This window comes from Branchiostoma floridae, chromosome 6 (genome assembly GCF_000003815.2).
Source record: "Branchiostoma floridae strain S238N-H82 chromosome 6, Bfl_VNyyK, whole genome shotgun sequence".
Taxonomy (NCBI): Eukaryota; Metazoa; Chordata; class Leptocardii; order Amphioxiformes; family Branchiostomatidae; genus Branchiostoma; species Branchiostoma floridae.
The window spans coordinates 15,406,009-15,424,936 of NC_049984.1; the positions used below are offsets into that span (position 1 = coordinate 15,406,009).

General features: G+C 41.1%; 2 protein-coding genes across 2 annotated transcripts in view; both read left to right on the forward strand.

Moving 5' to 3' along the window:
* LOC118418130 (5-hydroxytryptamine receptor 7-like) overlaps positions 1-1,638 on the forward strand; it is a 3,809-nt gene extending 2,171 nt beyond the window's left edge. The window contains exons 2-5 of the mRNA XM_035823962.1: positions 162-292; positions 422-615; positions 1,032-1,276; positions 1,561-1,638. Coding sequence (XP_035679855.1) covers positions 162-292; positions 422-615; positions 1,032-1,276; positions 1,561-1,638 — 648 coding nt within the window. The remainder of the gene's footprint in view (positions 1-161; positions 293-421; positions 616-1,031; positions 1,277-1,560) is intronic.
* Positions 1,639-15,858: 14,220 nt separating this feature from the next.
* LOC118417874 (protein VAC14 homolog) overlaps positions 15,859-18,928 on the forward strand; it is a gene marked incomplete in the record, with an annotated part of 24,794 nt that continues 21,724 nt past the window's right edge. The window contains 2 exon segments of the mRNA XM_035823626.1: positions 15,859-16,093; positions 17,471-17,621. Of these exon segments, the coding sequence (XP_035679519.1) occupies positions 15,987-16,093; positions 17,471-17,621 (258 nt within the window).

The window sequence follows — 18,928 nt, forward strand, 5'->3', positions numbered from 1 at the left end:
ACCTCTTTAGCCATCATTCAAACACAGTGGCATAGAACACATCTAAACAGCTGGCCCCTAACCACTGGAGTACGCACAAAAACAATTGCCGGCTAGACCATATGAATGTAAACATTACTTGCTTGCAAATGTTACCTCGTTAGTTATCTCTCATCCTACAGATTCGCACCTCATCGAATGCCCTGATCTTCAACCTGAGCCTTGCTGATTTCCTGCTGTCCGGCCTGGTCCAGTCGTTCACGGTGTTCTCTCTGGTGACGGGGACGTGGCCGTACTCCGCGCACCTCTGCAGGTTTGTTTTTGTTCAAGAACACATGACAAAGACAATGTAGCGCTGCACTCAAGTTATAACAACTTATTTTAACAGCACCACATAACAAAATACAAATAAATAAAGGACTAAGTTAATAAACCTCTGCAGGTTCCTAGCGGCCCTATCGTACATGTGTCAGGTGGTGATGGCCTCCTCGTGCGCGCTCATCGCCATCAACAGGTACATCTTCATCGTCAGGAGCCTGACCTGCTACAAGACCATCTTCACTCCCCTCAACACCACCACAGTAAAATATAATGGAAATCCGTCTTTCCTATGTACCGTTATCCTTGAAAGAAAGAGTTTAACAAAGACGCCTGTGCAATTCCAGAGCAAGCTGCTAGGGGGCTCAAACATATATCACTAGTCTCTTACATCACAAGCTATCTACCACCAAAAATTCAAGACCATACTATGTCCAGGTCAAACGATATAGCGCGCAAATTAAAAGTCAAAACTTATTAATTATGCAAATTAGGCCCTTATTTCCATAATGTTAATCTTTCAGGGTTCTTCTCTTTCTTGCAAATACTACATGTCGGAATAGTCGTCAAAAGAAACGGAGCTAGTTTATAGACTTTCCTCATTGATTATGCAAATTAGATTCAAACATCCATAATCAATATTCAAATAGATGAAGTATCACTGAAGCTATCTACATACAACAAATCATGACGATCCGTCAACCCTATAATACCGTATATTTGCTGTTCCCCAGGAATGGCGGTGGCTACCTGGGCCGTGGGGAGCCTGATGATCCTCCCGCCGCTGGTAGGGTGGAGCAGCTTCGGCTGGAACACGGACTGCGAGATCGAGAACGTCAACCCCGAGACGTACGGCTACGTCTCCTTCTGTCTCATCTTCGTCTTGGTATCTCTGGCCATCACCGGTTTCGTGTATCAAAGAATCTACAGCCACGTCAAGGCTTCGGGCGAGCGGAGCAACCCAAACGTCCCCCGAAAAGTCATCGCTCGGAGGACTATCCAAAAGACCAAAAACCTTTTCATCATTTGCTGTGTCTTTTGTGTGTTGTGGCTTCCGGGAGCGCTTGTGTTTTTGATTGATTATAACGCTTCGTTTACGCCGAAGACAGTCCACTTTGTTCTGTGGATACTGTATAACTCTAACCAGGCCATAAACCCAGTCCTGTACGCCTTCAAAATCAAAGATTTTCGTACAACAATTCTACGTCCCTTCAGGTATCGCAAGAACATACAACAAGTCCCCTTGGAATTATCATTTTTCAGCAGGCCAAACGACGGTCCTTCTGGCCGCCCAGTGTCAAAACCAGAGTCGATAGAAATGAAGCAATCTCAGAAATCTAAGACGACTGTGTTGGTGGTTCCGGTAGAAAGCGCATTATGTCCCTGTAGCAGGTCCGAGTACATGTGTGGTCACAGAAAGAGCAGAATAAAACTCTCCCTCTCTCTCCTTCTCTCTCTATCCACTGCCTCTCAAAAAAATCAAGTTCAGGTACAATACTGTTCAAGTCAAAGTTCAATACACTATCTGTAAGATGATTGTCATCTGTCACCTTCCTCAGGGCAATACTAACAGCCACGCATTTCACTGCAGCCATAGGTGTCGCTGCTTACAGATGCGGTACCAAACGTAATGTAGTTAATGCGGTTTTTACAATGCCGAACCAAACGTAAATAAATGTATCATTTGTGCACTTAGTTGTGACACAGAATCTTCTTATTCTGTATGTTGGTGAAATGAACCACCCAGTATCAACATTGCTGGTTAGAAATGTAGGAACAAACTACGAGTTATTAACAGACGAAGCGTAATGTGAAAGGACTGATTTCACCTTTGCCGTATGACATCCGGTTGGGTTGAGCTTAGGTAAAGACTGCAGTTTACATCCGACACGCGTGGGGGCGCAAGTATACAGGATATAAAGATGAACCTAGTTTTCTGTTTGTGTATTGTATGTGGGCTGTCTAGTGTGATGTTTCCCCTGCAAGAGAAATACACACTTGCCAACTGGACAGCACTTAACACAAAACGATTCTAAAACGGATCTTGTGTAGCTGTATGATTGCATGTACTGTTGAGTGTTTTTAGTTCTACATGTATATTATCTATTCAAACTATGTCCTCCTTTATATTCTATATAATGGCTATAGTAAATCTTGAGCATTAAAATGAAATATGCATGAAAATCAATTCATCGACGAGATTAAACTCCTTCTTACAGTTATCAGCTACCAATGTATGGTTTTAAGCCCTCTATATTTTTCCAATCTTCTGATCAGAATTTCAATCACCTTTTGCCCACAATATATAGTAAAGTTTAGATTTAGACAATTAGCATAAGTACCTTAGACTAGAATACACACATATATACGTGCATTACCATATTGTCATTGTCCTTATTTCATAATATATGTTCTTTCTTCCAATAAACGTATTATGATAATCGTCTATTACCCTCGCCTTGCTCGTCTATTACCTCACCCCTTTTATCATGAAATTAATTGGACAGTGAACAACAGTCAAATCTGATGCTTCCGCTTCGGTATCGCACGGAAGTAGATGTTCGGCTTTGGCATCCGTTCTCGCCTATTGTCGGATACCTTCGGTACCCGCACATACAACGCGTTTCAAACACCCCGACATCTTCAGCCTGTGGGTAAAACGGAAATGTGGTTTTAAATTTCACCACTAGGGATGGTGACTGTCCTTTGTGCTGAAATCATTGATATTGGACCTGTGAAGCGAGATTAGGTAACACTGACTTCCTTTTATCTAATGACATCCTCGGGAGACCCCAAAACTAATACGCGAGGGCGAAAATTTAAAATTCACTCAAAATATATGCTGCCTAACGTTAACCATAGGATTAAAAATCCAGACATTAAAGACACACACATTACAACAATACCGTGCTAATGTACAAGGTCCTAAACAACAAACTACCACGCGCCATTTGTGTTTGTGTACTGCACGGTAGGTTTTGGTTGTCTCAAAACGTAAATGAGATACTTTCAGAAGCTCGATAGCCTACCGATAGCCTACCGTGAACCAAATGTCTGGAACCACCTACCGCCAGACACACACATACAGCTCCAAACCTTAATGGACTCTTGAAGTGACCAAAACGAAATGACCGAAACGAATGGACTATGAACCCTTAGCTTTCGCTCTACTACATGTTTTTGTACCATGTGTATGTGTGTAATGATATATGTATTGATAGATTTATTAGGACTCGATGAAATCTTATATTTTATCTGACCCTAACCTCCCTCATGGCCTTCAGGCCGATTTGAGCTTCCCATGAATAAATAAAGTTCAAATAAACAAATTATTGCATTTAAATGTAAATAATTGGCTGAATCTTTATCAGTTGTTTCAACACTCTACAATGATGTCGAATAATCAAATCCAGATAAATAAAATGTGTATCAATTAGGGGTGGTTCCGGTACAAAACCGTTTTTCTTGTTGGACCGGTCTGGAAAAACCGGACCTGAAAAGAAAACAGTGGACCAGATGTTTGACGGACTAGAAAATTAGCAGATTATATGATCAGGCATTCACGTGTTTTGGGCTTACATGCTCCCGTTCTACAAGAGCGAAGTAGAGGAGATTTGATTTTCACCAAGCTTTCACTGTCAAACTTGGTCTAAAACAGAGGCAGTTATTGTTGTTTACACGAATATAGGATTTTAAAACACCAATACATACATACAAAACGCCAATGGACGTCGGATACTCCACCTAATAGAATTAGAATTATTTTTAGTATGATAACTTCACAGATCCCCTGGACCTGGATCTATGGACCATACCCGTACCTGAACATTTTGTACCGGTACCCACCCCTAGTAACAATGCTGAAACCTTCACCCTGTAAATATAGAATACAACACGGTGTATTCCATATCACCCGAGGTATACCAGCCCGACCGCGGATAGGATCGCCCGAAGGCCGGAGGGTGATCCGACCAGCGGAAGGGCTGGGACCGACTAATTTTATCTATGTCATACCCACCTGAGAAAACCCATGTTTTGATGCGAAATGCACCAGAAGTTGAACAAATTTGGTGCCCTCGAACAAAAAGTGTTACAATAGCAATGCTCCAACGTATTCGAATTGCCAGCCGTGTCGCACTTGGCCCGCTCGAAATGGTTCGATTTACTCGAAGGAAGCCTGTGTGATACAAACTTCGAGCCTGTGTGATACGGAAAGTTATCACACGGTCCGGAACACCCGTATCGTACGTTTTCGCGTCACAGGTATGACATAAGGAGATACACAATACACAATACTGGCATACGTAACACACAACAATCAGTTTAATCACCTCTAAGCCCTTGCTTTGCGATTACCTAAGGTCCATTTTCTGGACACAAAAACAAGCTTTGTTGTATGTAAAGGTGACCTATTATATGGGCAGTTTGTGGAGTCGTATTATAGACGACACCGTCACGACAAGAAGTAAAAGTCTTAGAAGTCGACATCAAAAGTAAGTGGACAATTTCCGTTGTTGAAGCCCAACGGGAATGACCAGTATACACCCCGCACACGTAATTTAAATCATTCAAAGGGATACTTAAGTCCGGACGTTATTTTCCAATAGATTATGTTTCAATGAATTCCTGTCCCGGCATTTTTCCTTCCCGGCATATTTTCCTTTCCCGTCGTATTCCCAGATAAAAAAAATCGCGCCTCGACGTCCCCCCCCCACACTCACCCCCCCCCCCCCAAAAAAAAACTTTCGCCAAGGCCCTAGAGACGCCGGTGAAGGAGGCAAATGTCTAGGTGGGATCAAAGGACATGTCAAAAACGCCACCTGAATAATAGATCAACATAATGTTTTCATAATCACCACGCTGCGCATGTACAACCACGTGCACAGCTTGTATCTATTATACCGATTAAGCCTATATAAGAGGCGGAGTTACTTATTAGCCTATAGCTATATAAAACGATCGTACACCATAGCGGGAAAGAACATTTACCTGTCGACGGCGCTGTACATCCAACAGGTGAGTTATCATCTACTATGGGGCATGAGTGTGGAATATGTATAATAACTATATGAGGAAGGAAAGAATTGACTTTCTTTTGGTTCTGGGTAAGGGTATCTGTATCCTTTAATATCTATAGCCGATATATAACCGATTTTCGACGTAACACACCAGCTTTTGTATCTGTATCTATACATTACAGTATAACTGTCCTTCGGCGTAACACACCAGCTTCTGCATCTGTATTATTTGTATCTATACATGACTCTATAGCTGTTCTTCGACGTAAGACATTCTGTTTCTGTATCTGTATCTATATACATGACCGTATAGCTGGCCTTCGGTGTAACACACCAGCTTCTGTATCTGTATCTATACATGGCGGTATAACTGTCCTTTGACGTTACACACCAGCTTCTGTATCTGTATTATTTGTATCTATACATGCCTCTATAGCTGTTCTTCGACGTAAGACATTCTGTTTCCGTATCTGTATCTATATACATGACCGTATAGCTGGCCTTCGGCGTAACACACCAGCTTCGCAGGCATACGACGCGGCAACAGCTAGTTACATTTCAATGAACGACCTGTTACATCAGAAAGCACATCTGACTGAAAGCGTTGTTTTAAGCTATCTAGTAAGGATGCTCCTACCTTCATTGATGGCAACGAGTTCCACTCAGTACAAATGTTTGGCCGGGGACGTATTAATCCTTGGTTGATAAGTTTGGTAGTTGAACGCATGACTGAGCTGGTATTCAGTTGTAGATACCTAGTAGTTGGTACAATGGTACAATATCTACCGGGTTTTATTAGTCATTTTGCACATCATACATAGGCTGGACATTTCATTTCTTCGCGTGCCATCTACTGCAGGTATATTGTCATTTTGGTGACCCCTGTCACAGTTCTTCGTACTGAATCTGACAGGTGAAGGTAGTATCATAGCCTTTTTCAGCCTGTAGGGGCAGTGGGTTGTTTTCCACTGTGTCTAGGTCATGAGAATATTGGAAGGCGGAGCCCAAACCTTTCCTTTTACCGCGTTTTACCTCCACAACCGAAGTATGGTATTCTTTTTTTGCACGCCTGCGCGAAGTGACGAGAATCGTCGTGTAAAAGGCAACCCCCGGCCAGGGCTAATCTCCAACCAGATCCACGGTGCGTAATGTATAGTATTAAACTTACCGTGCCCGTTTGACTCCCTTTGGTCGGCTATACTCCCTGGCCAGCTTTGATACTATCTTATGGCACCATAGAATCGCTTGGAGATTAAGCCAGGGCCACAACATCGACGAGAGGTACAATGTGGGAACTGGTATCAGTGTGCCAAATGAAAGAAAGACTTTGGTCTAACCTTCATAAACGTAAGACTCGAAAACGAATTAAACACCAAACTTAGTCTTATATAATTGTAATATTGCACATTCATGCCCTATCGGGCTAAGTACAGAAAATACATATAGATATACTACAAAAGGTAATAATCTAAAACATGGATACTAAAACTATTCTAATACATTTGTTCGGCTTCTTCTCGTTTCTAAATAATGTTCAATATGCATTGTATGTAGCTTGAGATGTGTTTGTAAAATATATATATATAGATTTTTTCACTTTCCCTTAGAATCAAAAGAGAAACTTGTACAATCATTGTTTATAATAGTCGGCTAGATCTAAGGCAAGGTGTTTTTTTTAGATTTAAGTATTTTCATTCCCCGTGTCTCTATCGAATGTTGGGAAATATAGGAATGATTTCACAGTCATTTTGACTCTTTATGCTACGGTGTCACAACTGGGAAAAGGGGCTCCGCCAAGGCCTACTACATGGGCTATTTTTGGTCACTTTAGGGTCTCACCCTACGTGGCCCCGTAGGTTATTCTGTGGTTACAGGCTATTTTGGGGCCTAGCTGGGCCCGGCCTAGCCTTGAACTTACTGATAAAATCAACCAGGGACCCGGCGAAAAATACACCGTAACCTAATAGTGAAAACACAGAGGGGCACCCCCGCCGTCTCCGGCAGTACTAGAATACCGGGGCATATTTGTGGGTTCAGAGCTCGGTCGGGGCTACACCCCCTAAGGCTTAGGTCACAAGGCTTAGGTTAGTTATTTCCAAAACGGGGCCGGCCGGGCAGCTTTCGGGAGCGAAAAGAATGATATATTAAAGACATCAAAATACACAAAATGTCAAAATAAGATACATGGGCATGATATGTGTATATTTCTAGGTATACAATTTGATTTCTCGTTTCTTAAAGCATCCCGGCCGGGCCCCGGTTTGGAAATGTGACCTAAGCCTTAGGCCGACAGTCGCGCGGTGCAAATGTGCAAATGTGACCACAGCATAACATGGGATGGGTACAGAGCTGTCCGATACAATGTATTTTCTTCTGTGAGTGCAGCACGACCTGAATGCTTCTGCATTTTTCTCGATGTCACTTACCTTTGGAGCATCGGTCTCTGGTCAGGTATTTCATGTACCGGTGACTCCAGAGGCCAATTAGTAGCTTGAGTGCTGGTCTTTTAATATAGGCAATAGAGTCTGTCGAGAATAGCGTACACCTACAATACGGTGTTGTGTAAAATTTGACACGATCGTTAATACAAACACATGGGAGACACACGTAGTCGCACTGAATAGAGTCCGTGCAGGGCGATCCTGAAAAAAAAAACACACAGGGAAACTGGCAACGCCCAACCGTACATTCAAGAGGGCCGGTAACTCTTAACGAAGAATCAAGTTGTTTTTGAACGATTTGGGTGACGATTCATTATACTTTACGGTGTGTCTGACAAGCGCTAATGTCACAAATTTGTCCCGGTCGACTGCCGGACACCGCGCGAGAGGATATCCGTGTTTTTTGTTTGTTTTTTGTTTTCTCACGGGTAGGTCGCGGCGTCTATTTGTTGACCCGGCTTGATTTTAACTCCGGGCCAGAGTTCCCGGCCATTCCCAAAATTTGCTCGGTAGCCGCATAGTGTCCTAATACCCCCCTCACATGTAGCGAAAATCGATCGGACGACGAGTCTGCGAGCTCTAAAATTACGAGGAGACATGACCATGACGGGAAGGGGGGGAACCATGGCCATTTCTTCGTCGGCATCATGGTCATGCCTCCTCGTAATTGAGAGCTCGCAGTCTCGTCGTCCGATCGATTTTCGCTACATGTGAGGGAGTATTAGGGGGTATGTAGGGATCGCGTCTGAAAGTGCAGGAAAAAAAAAACAGCCCGTAAACTATCATAAGGGCCCCTTTTTCTAAATGGTCCGTAGCATAAGAGGGTAGAAGGCCTTAAAGACACGTTTGACTGTTTAAGCAAGGATCAAATGTTCAACTACATTTGACGACTAATAAATACAACGCACTTGAAAAGATTTGTAAATTTGTTCACACAAGTTTCAAAATGAGAGAAGAGACTATGTACGCTCGTAGATTTTAGATGATATAAGATGTTTCACGTATACTTAAGTTATCCAACCCAATGGCAATACATTTAGCCCATGCTGGGCAGGAATATGCAATAAAGATCATTGTCATTGTCATTGTTAACATGAGAGTTTGATTCATTGCTCTCTTCGTCTGTTGTCACTTCAGTGAAATGAAGACGACGTTCGCCACCGCTGTAGTGTTGCTGACTGTCCTGGTGATGGCGACGGCAGTCCCGGTACCGGGCCTGGAGAAGAGGGGCCTGCGAAACCTCTGGAGAGTGAGAGGAGGCGTCAACCAGATGATACGCTATAGGCTTTACCTGCTCAAGTAAGGAAACCACTATCATCATTGTACAATAGGGGTACGGCGTACCGGTACAAAACTTGTTTTCTTCTGTCAATCAATTTTGGCTGTTAATTGGACGGTTAATGCCCCTTAAGGACTGCAAAAATTATAGCTGGTCGGGTAAGACGGTTGCTTGGGCAAGGGTCTTAACTAGGCTGGGTATCGGTACGGTGTACCGGTACAAAACCGTTTTTTTTTTTCTTATTGGACCGGTCCAGAAAAAACGGACCTGAAAAAATTCGGTGGACCGGATGTTGAACCTATTGGAAAATGAACAGACTATATGATCAGGCATTCACACGTTTCGGGGCTTACCGCCCGAGGAAAATGAAGAGCGAAGTAGAGTATAGTCTATAGTCATTTCTGCCAAACTTTACAGTCAATAGCGCAGAGGTAGTTAGCCTTGTAGAATTTTAAAACACCAGTGAGAGTCGAATACTCTGTCTTTGTTGCGAAATAGACCATTGCTTTGAGTATCCTCCATTCACAAGTTCTCACATACTGAATTAGATCCAGGTTCAGGTCCGGACCTGGCCCTGATCCTCTGGACCTGAACCGGACCTGAATTTTCTGTACCGGTACCCACCCCTAGTCTTAACTATGTAAAATGAATTCGAACGGGACTGTTCAAAGTGTCCTCTGACGACAGGTGGTTGCTCGGACTTACTGCAATTCATTTTACTCATGATACATGTATATAAATGTATGAACAGATACATACGTCTTAAATTCAGATGCATCGCAAATGGCGATTTTACAATTGGTAACGTAGTCCGTTACATTCGTTTTTACATCAGCTAAAGACCCATTCACAATTACGTCTGTTTGTTGTAATAATGTATCATTGCCGACACGCTGTGTCCTTGGCAATATTAAGTTGACAGATGGGAAAGGCCACGATATTCCAACCTCTAATCTTCCTAAATCACCAGGCAGTGCGATCAGTAGGATAATCATGTAATTTGGTGGGTGTTTGACTGTAGGGACAAATTACTCGGTAATATACACCCTAGAACATAAAAGACCTGTAATGCTAAGATGCACTTTTTTCCTCTTTCAAATTGACATATAAATTATATACATTAAGATGTTTCATGTATTTCCTTTGTTTATATCGTTTCAGGGTCGTCAAGGTTCCTAGAGCTTCACCAAGGAGGAAGGGGAAGAGATCAGACGAAGACGAAGAGAGTCTTCTTGCCTGGGGGCTACCGCTAGACGTGGACTACTCGGGTCAGCTGCCGGAGAGTCTATCCTGACGGGACGACGTGTGAAGTTATCAGACATACCGCGAAATAAGCTCAGTATATTTGTGTTAATGTGATCGGGAAATTTGCTGTTCATTCCGTGAACATTGTCGTTTTAGCCTGTATTCCGACACAGTCACCATTGGAATGACGGTTAACCAAAGAGGTTAAAAATTCCTTGTGGTAAGCAACAAAGACGAGATTCAAATACGGATCCATACAGGATTGAAAAATGTAAAATCAACACGTTCACCGTTCAGAGTACGCCTGCGCAGTGACAGGAATTGTGGGTAAAGGTCAAGGTCAAAGAGAAGTCAAAGGTTAAGGTCACCGACTTCAAACGCGGTTTGTCTCGACCATCGTTTCAAATTGCATAACAATGTCCAGACGTGATTTGTTTATGTCTAAGGGGCTTTAACCTTTGACATATTACCCAGAATTCCTACCCATACACATGTGTACTTGGAACAGTGAACGTTTTTATTAGGAAGTGTGTCCTAGAAACTACAAATGTAATAATCATACAAATCACCCGTGGGTGCTTCTGCTACATCATGTGTAATGTAGCTAGTTGTAAAACTATATTTACAGATCAGTAAATACAATTCACAAATCAGTACAATCTTTGTTTCATTAATTTTATTTTATCGTCATACATCACAGTACGTAGATGAAGATTAGGCATCCAGGTAAAAAGATGCCCATATTAGCCGTTACTCAAGCAACTGGATATGATTTTGGAAACGGTCAGACGTTTCAAGTAGCATCCACAATCTTTCGTCAGTGACACTGAGAAGATCTGTTGTTGAGTAGGTTTTATAACTGTGAACTGATATGTAAAGTAGGTGATGATAAATTGTAGATGGTCCAATAGGAAACAAAAGACTTTTTTTGCTCCTCATATCTAAAATTTATCCTCATCTAGCACGTTCTTTACACATCAAAATTCAAAGTTAGAGTATAAGACATTCTATTCAACTCATCTGCTCAGTGTCACTGACGAAAGGTAGTGAATGCTATACCTGAAACGTCTTGCCGTTTCCAAATTCATGTTAAGTTGCTTGAGTAAAGGCTATTTGACTTACATCACAGTTCTTTGATTCGTGCAAAGCGGTTGTAGGTCCATGTCGCATATTGAAACCATTAGTATCTACACTGTTGGCTATAATTGTAAAGAAGTCACAAGATGTAATATACGTCTTCGTTGCAAGGATGGGGCAAGTTTTGAGTATCTTATCCTTTCGTATTAAAGGAAGTCTTACGTATTGTTTCGTAAGAAGGTAAGAATAAAAGAAAGAAGATACAATTCATTTATTTGACATAACCAGTTTTTCGTTAGTTTTGTATGACTTTGGTCATGCATGGATGGTAGCCAATATAACACCATGCTATTGAAAACTACGGTACTACAAACTACTGGCTGGGTCGTACAGAATACTAATAAACTAACGATAAAAGATAACTGATAAAGATCTATCAAAAATTGTGACCATAGTTTGTTCAAAACATAAGATATCAATACATGAAGTTCCGTGGTAGCAGCAAGGAAAACCACGGGGGGGGGGGGCTGGGCAAATTCTTATCATTGCATATTTCCAGCTTTTGTCACACCCCACCAACACACCAAGTTCGAAACCAATCCATCCAGCCATTGTTCACAGACAGACACACACACAAACATACACATACAAACGCTAGTGAACATAACCCCAATGGATATTTCATGGTAAGCTAATAACAAGATAACACTCTCGCGCAACATTTGTAGGACTTGTTACTCCTGTATGACCATGAGCAAAATTGAGCAAACAGAACTACAAAGAAATTCATGCACACAACTACAATTACAACATAGAAACTTAAGTATACGAAAGAAATCTTAAACAGTCTACCAAAGCAATGTAGAGAACATCTGTAATGTTATGTTGCAGTCAGGGCGTAGGTTTTCTTACTACAAAGACAAAAGGCAAAGCAACTTTATGTACTTGCCTATTTTCTAAACCAATATCCAAGACCCCTTTCAACAGAAAATGCCAATTTGTGTCAGTGAAAGATTGTATTAGAAATGACTATATATTAGTCTGGCCGAGTGGGTACCATCCGGATAGTACTTCGCTCCTATGTTCGCTTCTTCACAGAGAAGCGACTGTATATAGTGTATAATGAACGTCGGAGCGAACTACTTTCCGGATGGTACCCAGGCTAACTATATATTGGGACTGCTCAAGTTTATTCAGGATAGAAATTCTGTCGGATTTAAAATTAGTGATTAGAACTGCCGATAGATATCACGATCAGGATCATCTTCGTTTTAGGGTGGTCTGAAATCCCTCTCTACGAGGGGCATTCAATAAGTAATGCCCCTGACCCACTTCCAGTTGTCTGATCTAGATGAAATTTTGCATGTGTAATGAGTCATATCTCTATGGCTTATGTTGCAAAAGACAGCTCTGAACTAATTGTGGTTACTGATTTACTGGTGTTTGAACTGAGTCAGGTGTGAAAGGGACCAGGTGTGAAATGGAGGAAGTTGAGTGTCGCGCAGTGATCCGGTTTTTGTATTTGAAAGGACGCACACCAAAGGGGACTTTTGATGAAATGAAAAAAACGCTGGCATCCTGAATTCAAACAAGGTCGGAAGTCTGTGGAAACAGCTCCCAGACCTGGTCGTCCCTCTTCTGCCATTGATGAGGCATCTGTCGGAGGACCAACCTGGGATGTCCTACAAAATCGGTGTCCAGAGCTGCATCAAACGATGGTAGAAATGCAAAACTCTGGGTGGTTCCTATGAAGAGAAAGACTAATAACTGTGCCAAGTTTCATTAATCTCCTGCTATGGGAAATGGGTCAGGGACATTACTTATTGAATGCCCCTCGTACCATTCGGTTAGCCTTGGGCAAAAACAAGAATCAAATGTTTCGGCTATTGATATTGTCTTGCGCGCAAACATCTGCTTGGAAATTATATAGTCAGGATCGTTCGGTGTTTATACTTTGATTACAGACCGGCAACTTCAAAGTGTCAATTTTCTTAACTACAGTAACTGCGCGATAGTTTCGTTCTTTAATCTTCAGAAATCATCAGATTGTGATCAGTGTGATTTGTAGCATGGTGGGCGGTTGATTATACAGGAAAATAAGGTCATAGCGAGTAAATTTCATGGATGACATCCTTTGAAGGCTGCACAATGAGATAGGGCGAAAAAAACAAGATGTATATATAAAAAAACATAAACGTTGTAGCAGGAATTGAAGTGAAAAAATATGACATCACAATTAACCAACAAGGCATTCATTTCTGTATTCAAGAAGTGCACTAGTGTGGTAGACGTCATCACTAACCACGTTGTCAACTTCACTCATGGCTTCCATACTGGTGCCTCTCTTACAATTCTGCAGCAAGTTTCACTTCTGCAACTTACGAGTACAATCAAGGCTACATCTTTAGTGTCAATTCTACATACAATTATAAGAGGGTCAGTATGGGGGGTCCTGACAACGATTTACGCTGAATTCAGGAGAACCCCCTACGTATTACGCTAAATCAAGGAAGGCAATTACGTTAAATTTCGTCACCTCGCTACGATTTACGTAGACAAGATGGTTTTCCCTACGAACTTACGGGAAATAAAATAGGCTGCCTACGCCTTACGGAAAAGAGCATGCAGACCCAATTATAAGGTTACAACAAGCCTATTTAACGTTACCCAAATCATTTGGGTCTTTCTGAACATCCATGAACAAGAAAAAAAAACTTGTTTTTTAAAGATGAATGAGCATTGTCCATAAAATTTACTTGCTGTGGTCTAACTGATCAGGTCACTGAACTTTCGCCCCAAAACATAAACTACCTGGTATAACTATTATAAGTTAATGCTTAGATAAACTTGATGCACGTCTTTCATTTGTCAAATTGATGTATCAAACTTTTTGATTTAATAACCATATCATATGTCTGCGGCAGTCGTAATAAGATGATTGATAATTGTACGACCCCCCCCCCACTCCGCGCAAATTATAAGTAACGGCTTATAAGGCCACACCAATTTAATTTCTTGGTTCACGGATTTTTTCATAAAAGATATGGAGCGAGAGGGCGAAATGAAAATAAAAATAAAAATTGTAAAATGGTTGGGGTAAAGGTAACGGCTAATCCAAAACATAAAGAAAAAAAGTTTTCAGCTTGAAAAAAGTACAAAAACACTATAATTGTACAGTAACAGCACCTGTACCCACACTTTAAGGAGCTTATAATATAAAGGCCAATTTGCTACACCAGACAGTTGGTGAATGGTTTCATTAATGGTGAAAATTTGCTGAGTGGTGATTTTTATTTTTATTTTATTTTCCAAAAAATAGGAGCGAGCGAATCCGTGAACCAAGGAATTAAATTGGTGCGGCCTAATGCCGATAAATTATACCTTACGCGTCTTTAATTTTTGTTATGTTGATGTCGCTAGGCATGGTATAACAACAAGCCGTGGGATGGTAATGGTTAGAAATGATTAGGTACACGTCTTTGATTTTTTCTTCTGTTGATGTTCTAGGCACGTGATTACAACAAGCCGTGGGATGGTAATACTGAAAAATGATTGGGTACACGTCTTTGATTTTTCTTCTGTTGATGTTCTGAGCATGTGATCACAACAAGCCGTGGGATAGTAATATTGGGGAATGAACAGGCATTTAATGTCTTATCATATATCATTAAAAGCACAGTACAGTGGAAGCCGCTTAATTGCACACCCAATTTGCCAGCAAATTCCGTGCAATTATCCGGCGTTTGCGATAATGCGAAGTTACCCAGTTGGACCGCACCGCCACGGGATTTGGGGATTCCGTGCAATTGACCGAAGTGTGCGTTTATCCGATGTGCAATTAACTGGCTTCCACTGTATCGTGAAATTTGAATATTGTTAACAAGTACGGTAAACCAAATTGACTGTTACTCGGTGCTTGACTTTCAGTTTTCTTTTGCGAGTCTTACGTTGTGCGTAACGCTAGTTCACTTTTATCCGCGGGGTAACCAATATCCGTTGTTTTCAAAACGTGCTATTTTATATACAGGGATATCAAGTCGACGGAGGATGGTTTTGAAGTCAATATTTTGAAAATATTGCACTTGCTTGAAACTACGTTCGTTGAATTGATATTCATAAATACCTTGTTAAATACAATGGATATAGGTTACCCTGCAGTCTAAGGCGAACTAGCGTTAACGTTACATGTAACGTTAAAAGTGACTTTAACTTTTTTCTATTTAATATCAAAGTTTGCTTCCAAGTGATTTTAAGGCAGGGACAAGATAATATGGTTTTATCAATTCAAAGTACAATTCTATAGCTAAGATTTCCACAGTGAGAGGTACCATCCGTAAAAAATATTGATAAAAACTTTAATTTCATTTCGTTTAATTTTCTTGCCTTGTACTTTATTCTTGCTATTATTAAAGAATTTTTCATGACTGAAAAGAAAGCGCTACCCGTTTCCACAACACCTATACCTAGTGCGACATTCGGCCATCCGCCGATTCGCAGGATCTGGATTCCACCGGTCCCGTGACCTCCCCGTGACCCCGAGGTGTGCCCGGCTTCCGGGTTCACAGCTTTTCTCCTTAGTTTTTGACTCTCCAACACTTTCTCTTCCTCAAGACGTAGCCCAGCGCCACCATGTCTTCGTCTGAGAAGGAGTTCTCGCCGTTGAGTCTGTCAACAGTGCGGGCTCTGAACGACAAGCTATACGAAAAGAGGAAAGTCGCCGCGCTGGAGATAGAGAAGTGAGTGGGAGGGGGGCGAGAACGATTTTGCGCAGAACTCATGATCAGCTCAGCTGACTGATGTTGTTGCGTCGCGTATTTAGAGTTTTTCACGACGATCTTTAAGAACGTCTTTACACAACAAGATTGTCTGTTTAACGTGTAGCATCGTTAGATAATTCCTTTAAGTTGGTAGTTGAACACACTTGCATCATCAACCACACTTATACTTATAGATCATTTGATGTTGGGTAACGTAACGTTATTCATTGAAACAACATGGTACATTCCTCTACACTATGTAGATTTGAAATTCTTTGCTGGCAAAATATTCTATTTTATTATCAAGTGTCAAAAGTTTGACTGACACTTAGACTGGTCCGAAATCATACTGAGTTTGGCGACTTTCATCAAATGTGTTATGGTGTGCAGAAAACATCTAATTTTTTTCTCTGTTAGTGTTACTGTGCTGTGTACGTGCAGTGCACAGTTTGCAAAGTCAATGGTCAAGTATCACTTCTAAATGGACTTCAAATTCCAATCAACTATTGATATTTGCGTAACCCAGAAGGGAAATGCTACGTAAGGCTTTTGGTGTCTTTGAACTTGAACTTGTTCAAGGAGAATTATTTTTTCAAGAAACTCATTCCAGCTGTGGCATTGGTCAACAGAAATGGCCATGGGATGTTACATACCATGAATATATAAGTTATGTTATATGATATTATATTTTATCATATTGTAATTGCATTGTATAAGTATAATAATAAGTTATAGTATACAATATGTAATAGTATAACAGATCATCTGAAGGATTGCATCATCTACCAGTAGCTACTATATTTTTAGAAATTGGCATCAAGGTATGTTGGGAGGGTTCAGAAATCAACTTCAAAAATGGGCCTCCTAGTGGCTTCCTACGGTAATGCAGCAGAAGCTCTGGTTTTGATATCACATGTTCTAGAGATGTTAAAGTGATCAATATAGAATACAACACGGTGAATTCCTTATCACCGAAGGTACAAGCCTGACCTGGTAGGGCTGGGACTGAGGGTGATGCGGAATACACCGTGTTGTATTTTATTTATGTCATACCCACCTTAGAATACACATATTTTGATGCGAAATGCACCAGAAGTTGAGAAAATGTTGTGTCCTTGAACAAAAGATCTTCTTCTGTCTCAGAAAAAGAAGTCAATCCCAATAAGTTACAGTTTAGCGTTAGACTGTAGACAAGAGTACATAGTTGCTTGTCTATCATTTTTTGTCACTTGGAAAAATAGCCCTCAGGCAAGAACTTGCAATAAACTTATTGTCATTATATCCTGATTTTGAAGTAGTAGATAGCTCTTGATCTGAAAGTATGTGAGTCACTATGAGTTATAATGTTACTTCCAGAATGGTGAAGGAGTTCTCCACAGCGAACAATAGTTCCCAGATCCAGCAGCTGATCCGAGTGCTGACGGATGAGTTTGCCGTTTCCAACAATCCCCACAGCAGGAAGGGGGGGCTCATTGGACTGGCTGCCTGTGCCATCGCTCTGGGAAAGGTAAGATTTTTAGTGCTTGTGCCACAGGCTTTTATTAGGTAGGATTTTATCATGGGGGTGCAAATTTCTTGGTGAGTCGCAGTAAGTGATGATATAGGCACGACCATTGTGGGGGGGGGGGGGTTCGAGAATTTTAAGATAAAATTGTGCATTCTAACTCTAAGGTATCCTGAGGGCCAAAATTACTGTCAGAGAGGTCACAGTAGAGCCCTGGTCAATCAGAGTATCATGCTTGTCAGAAGATCTGCTCCCCAGTGTAAGGGCGTCTAGTGCGTCCAATTTCTTGTTATTTTAAGAAAAGCGCGTCCAAATGACACCTGGACGCATGCCTGGCTAAATACATGTTGTGCCACCAATGACACTAGTAAGATAAACAGTTCCTGATTACAAGCAATCATAGTTTATTAATTGAGGTTTAATGAGGTGAGTATGGTGTCATAACGCCTGGTCCTTTGCTATAACCACCAAATAAAACCACTGAGTGAGTGAAGCGAACAAGGTGTTTTTACGAGTGTATATCCCTCACTCTGATTGGTTGATTTTCCTGTGTATCGCTCCTTCTGATTGGGTCAGGTGTTAAAATTTTTTAACACCTGGAACACTTTTTAACATTTGGCTGGCTGGAACTCTGTGTGTTACAGAAACATAACCTACATGAAATGGGGCCTTCTGATTGGTCAACATCGCCTGGCCATCTGATAATCATTAAATGAACAAAAGTACAGATGTTTGTATGAAATATTCATATTTTTGATGTTGTCGAACATTGAATCAAATCATACTTCCATTTTTTTTATTCCTAACAAAATAATAATAAGTTAGTCCTGTTAATTTCTACCTGTGATGTCAGTAGTAAACACGGCAGCCAGTTCGTAAGCTGGCACCGCAGCTCACAAAAAAATGTTTTTTTTGAGAAGCAAACAGTGCATAATCATGGTAAAGTACATATAAGATTTTACATATATTCTGATTGCATAGAAATGTCCTTTTTAGCTTCCCCAATCGATGCTGTTTGCGAGTTGTGGTACCTGGTTTTGAAACCAGCTGACATTTTCACTTTGAGTATGAGGTCGAATTAGGATTACTTGGAGGCTGGAATAAAAAAACTGGATGTCTGACTTGCGTCTGACTTACGTCATCAGCGCATGTTATGATCATCAACATCATCATTGGTCGACATGCTTACACACGACAGGGTTATACTGCTCCTCACAGGGTGACATACCCTTTATCATCTAAGAAATTCATTTTGTCTTCATGGAATGGAAAATATTAATAGAGTTAAACAGTCTCAATGACGAGGACCA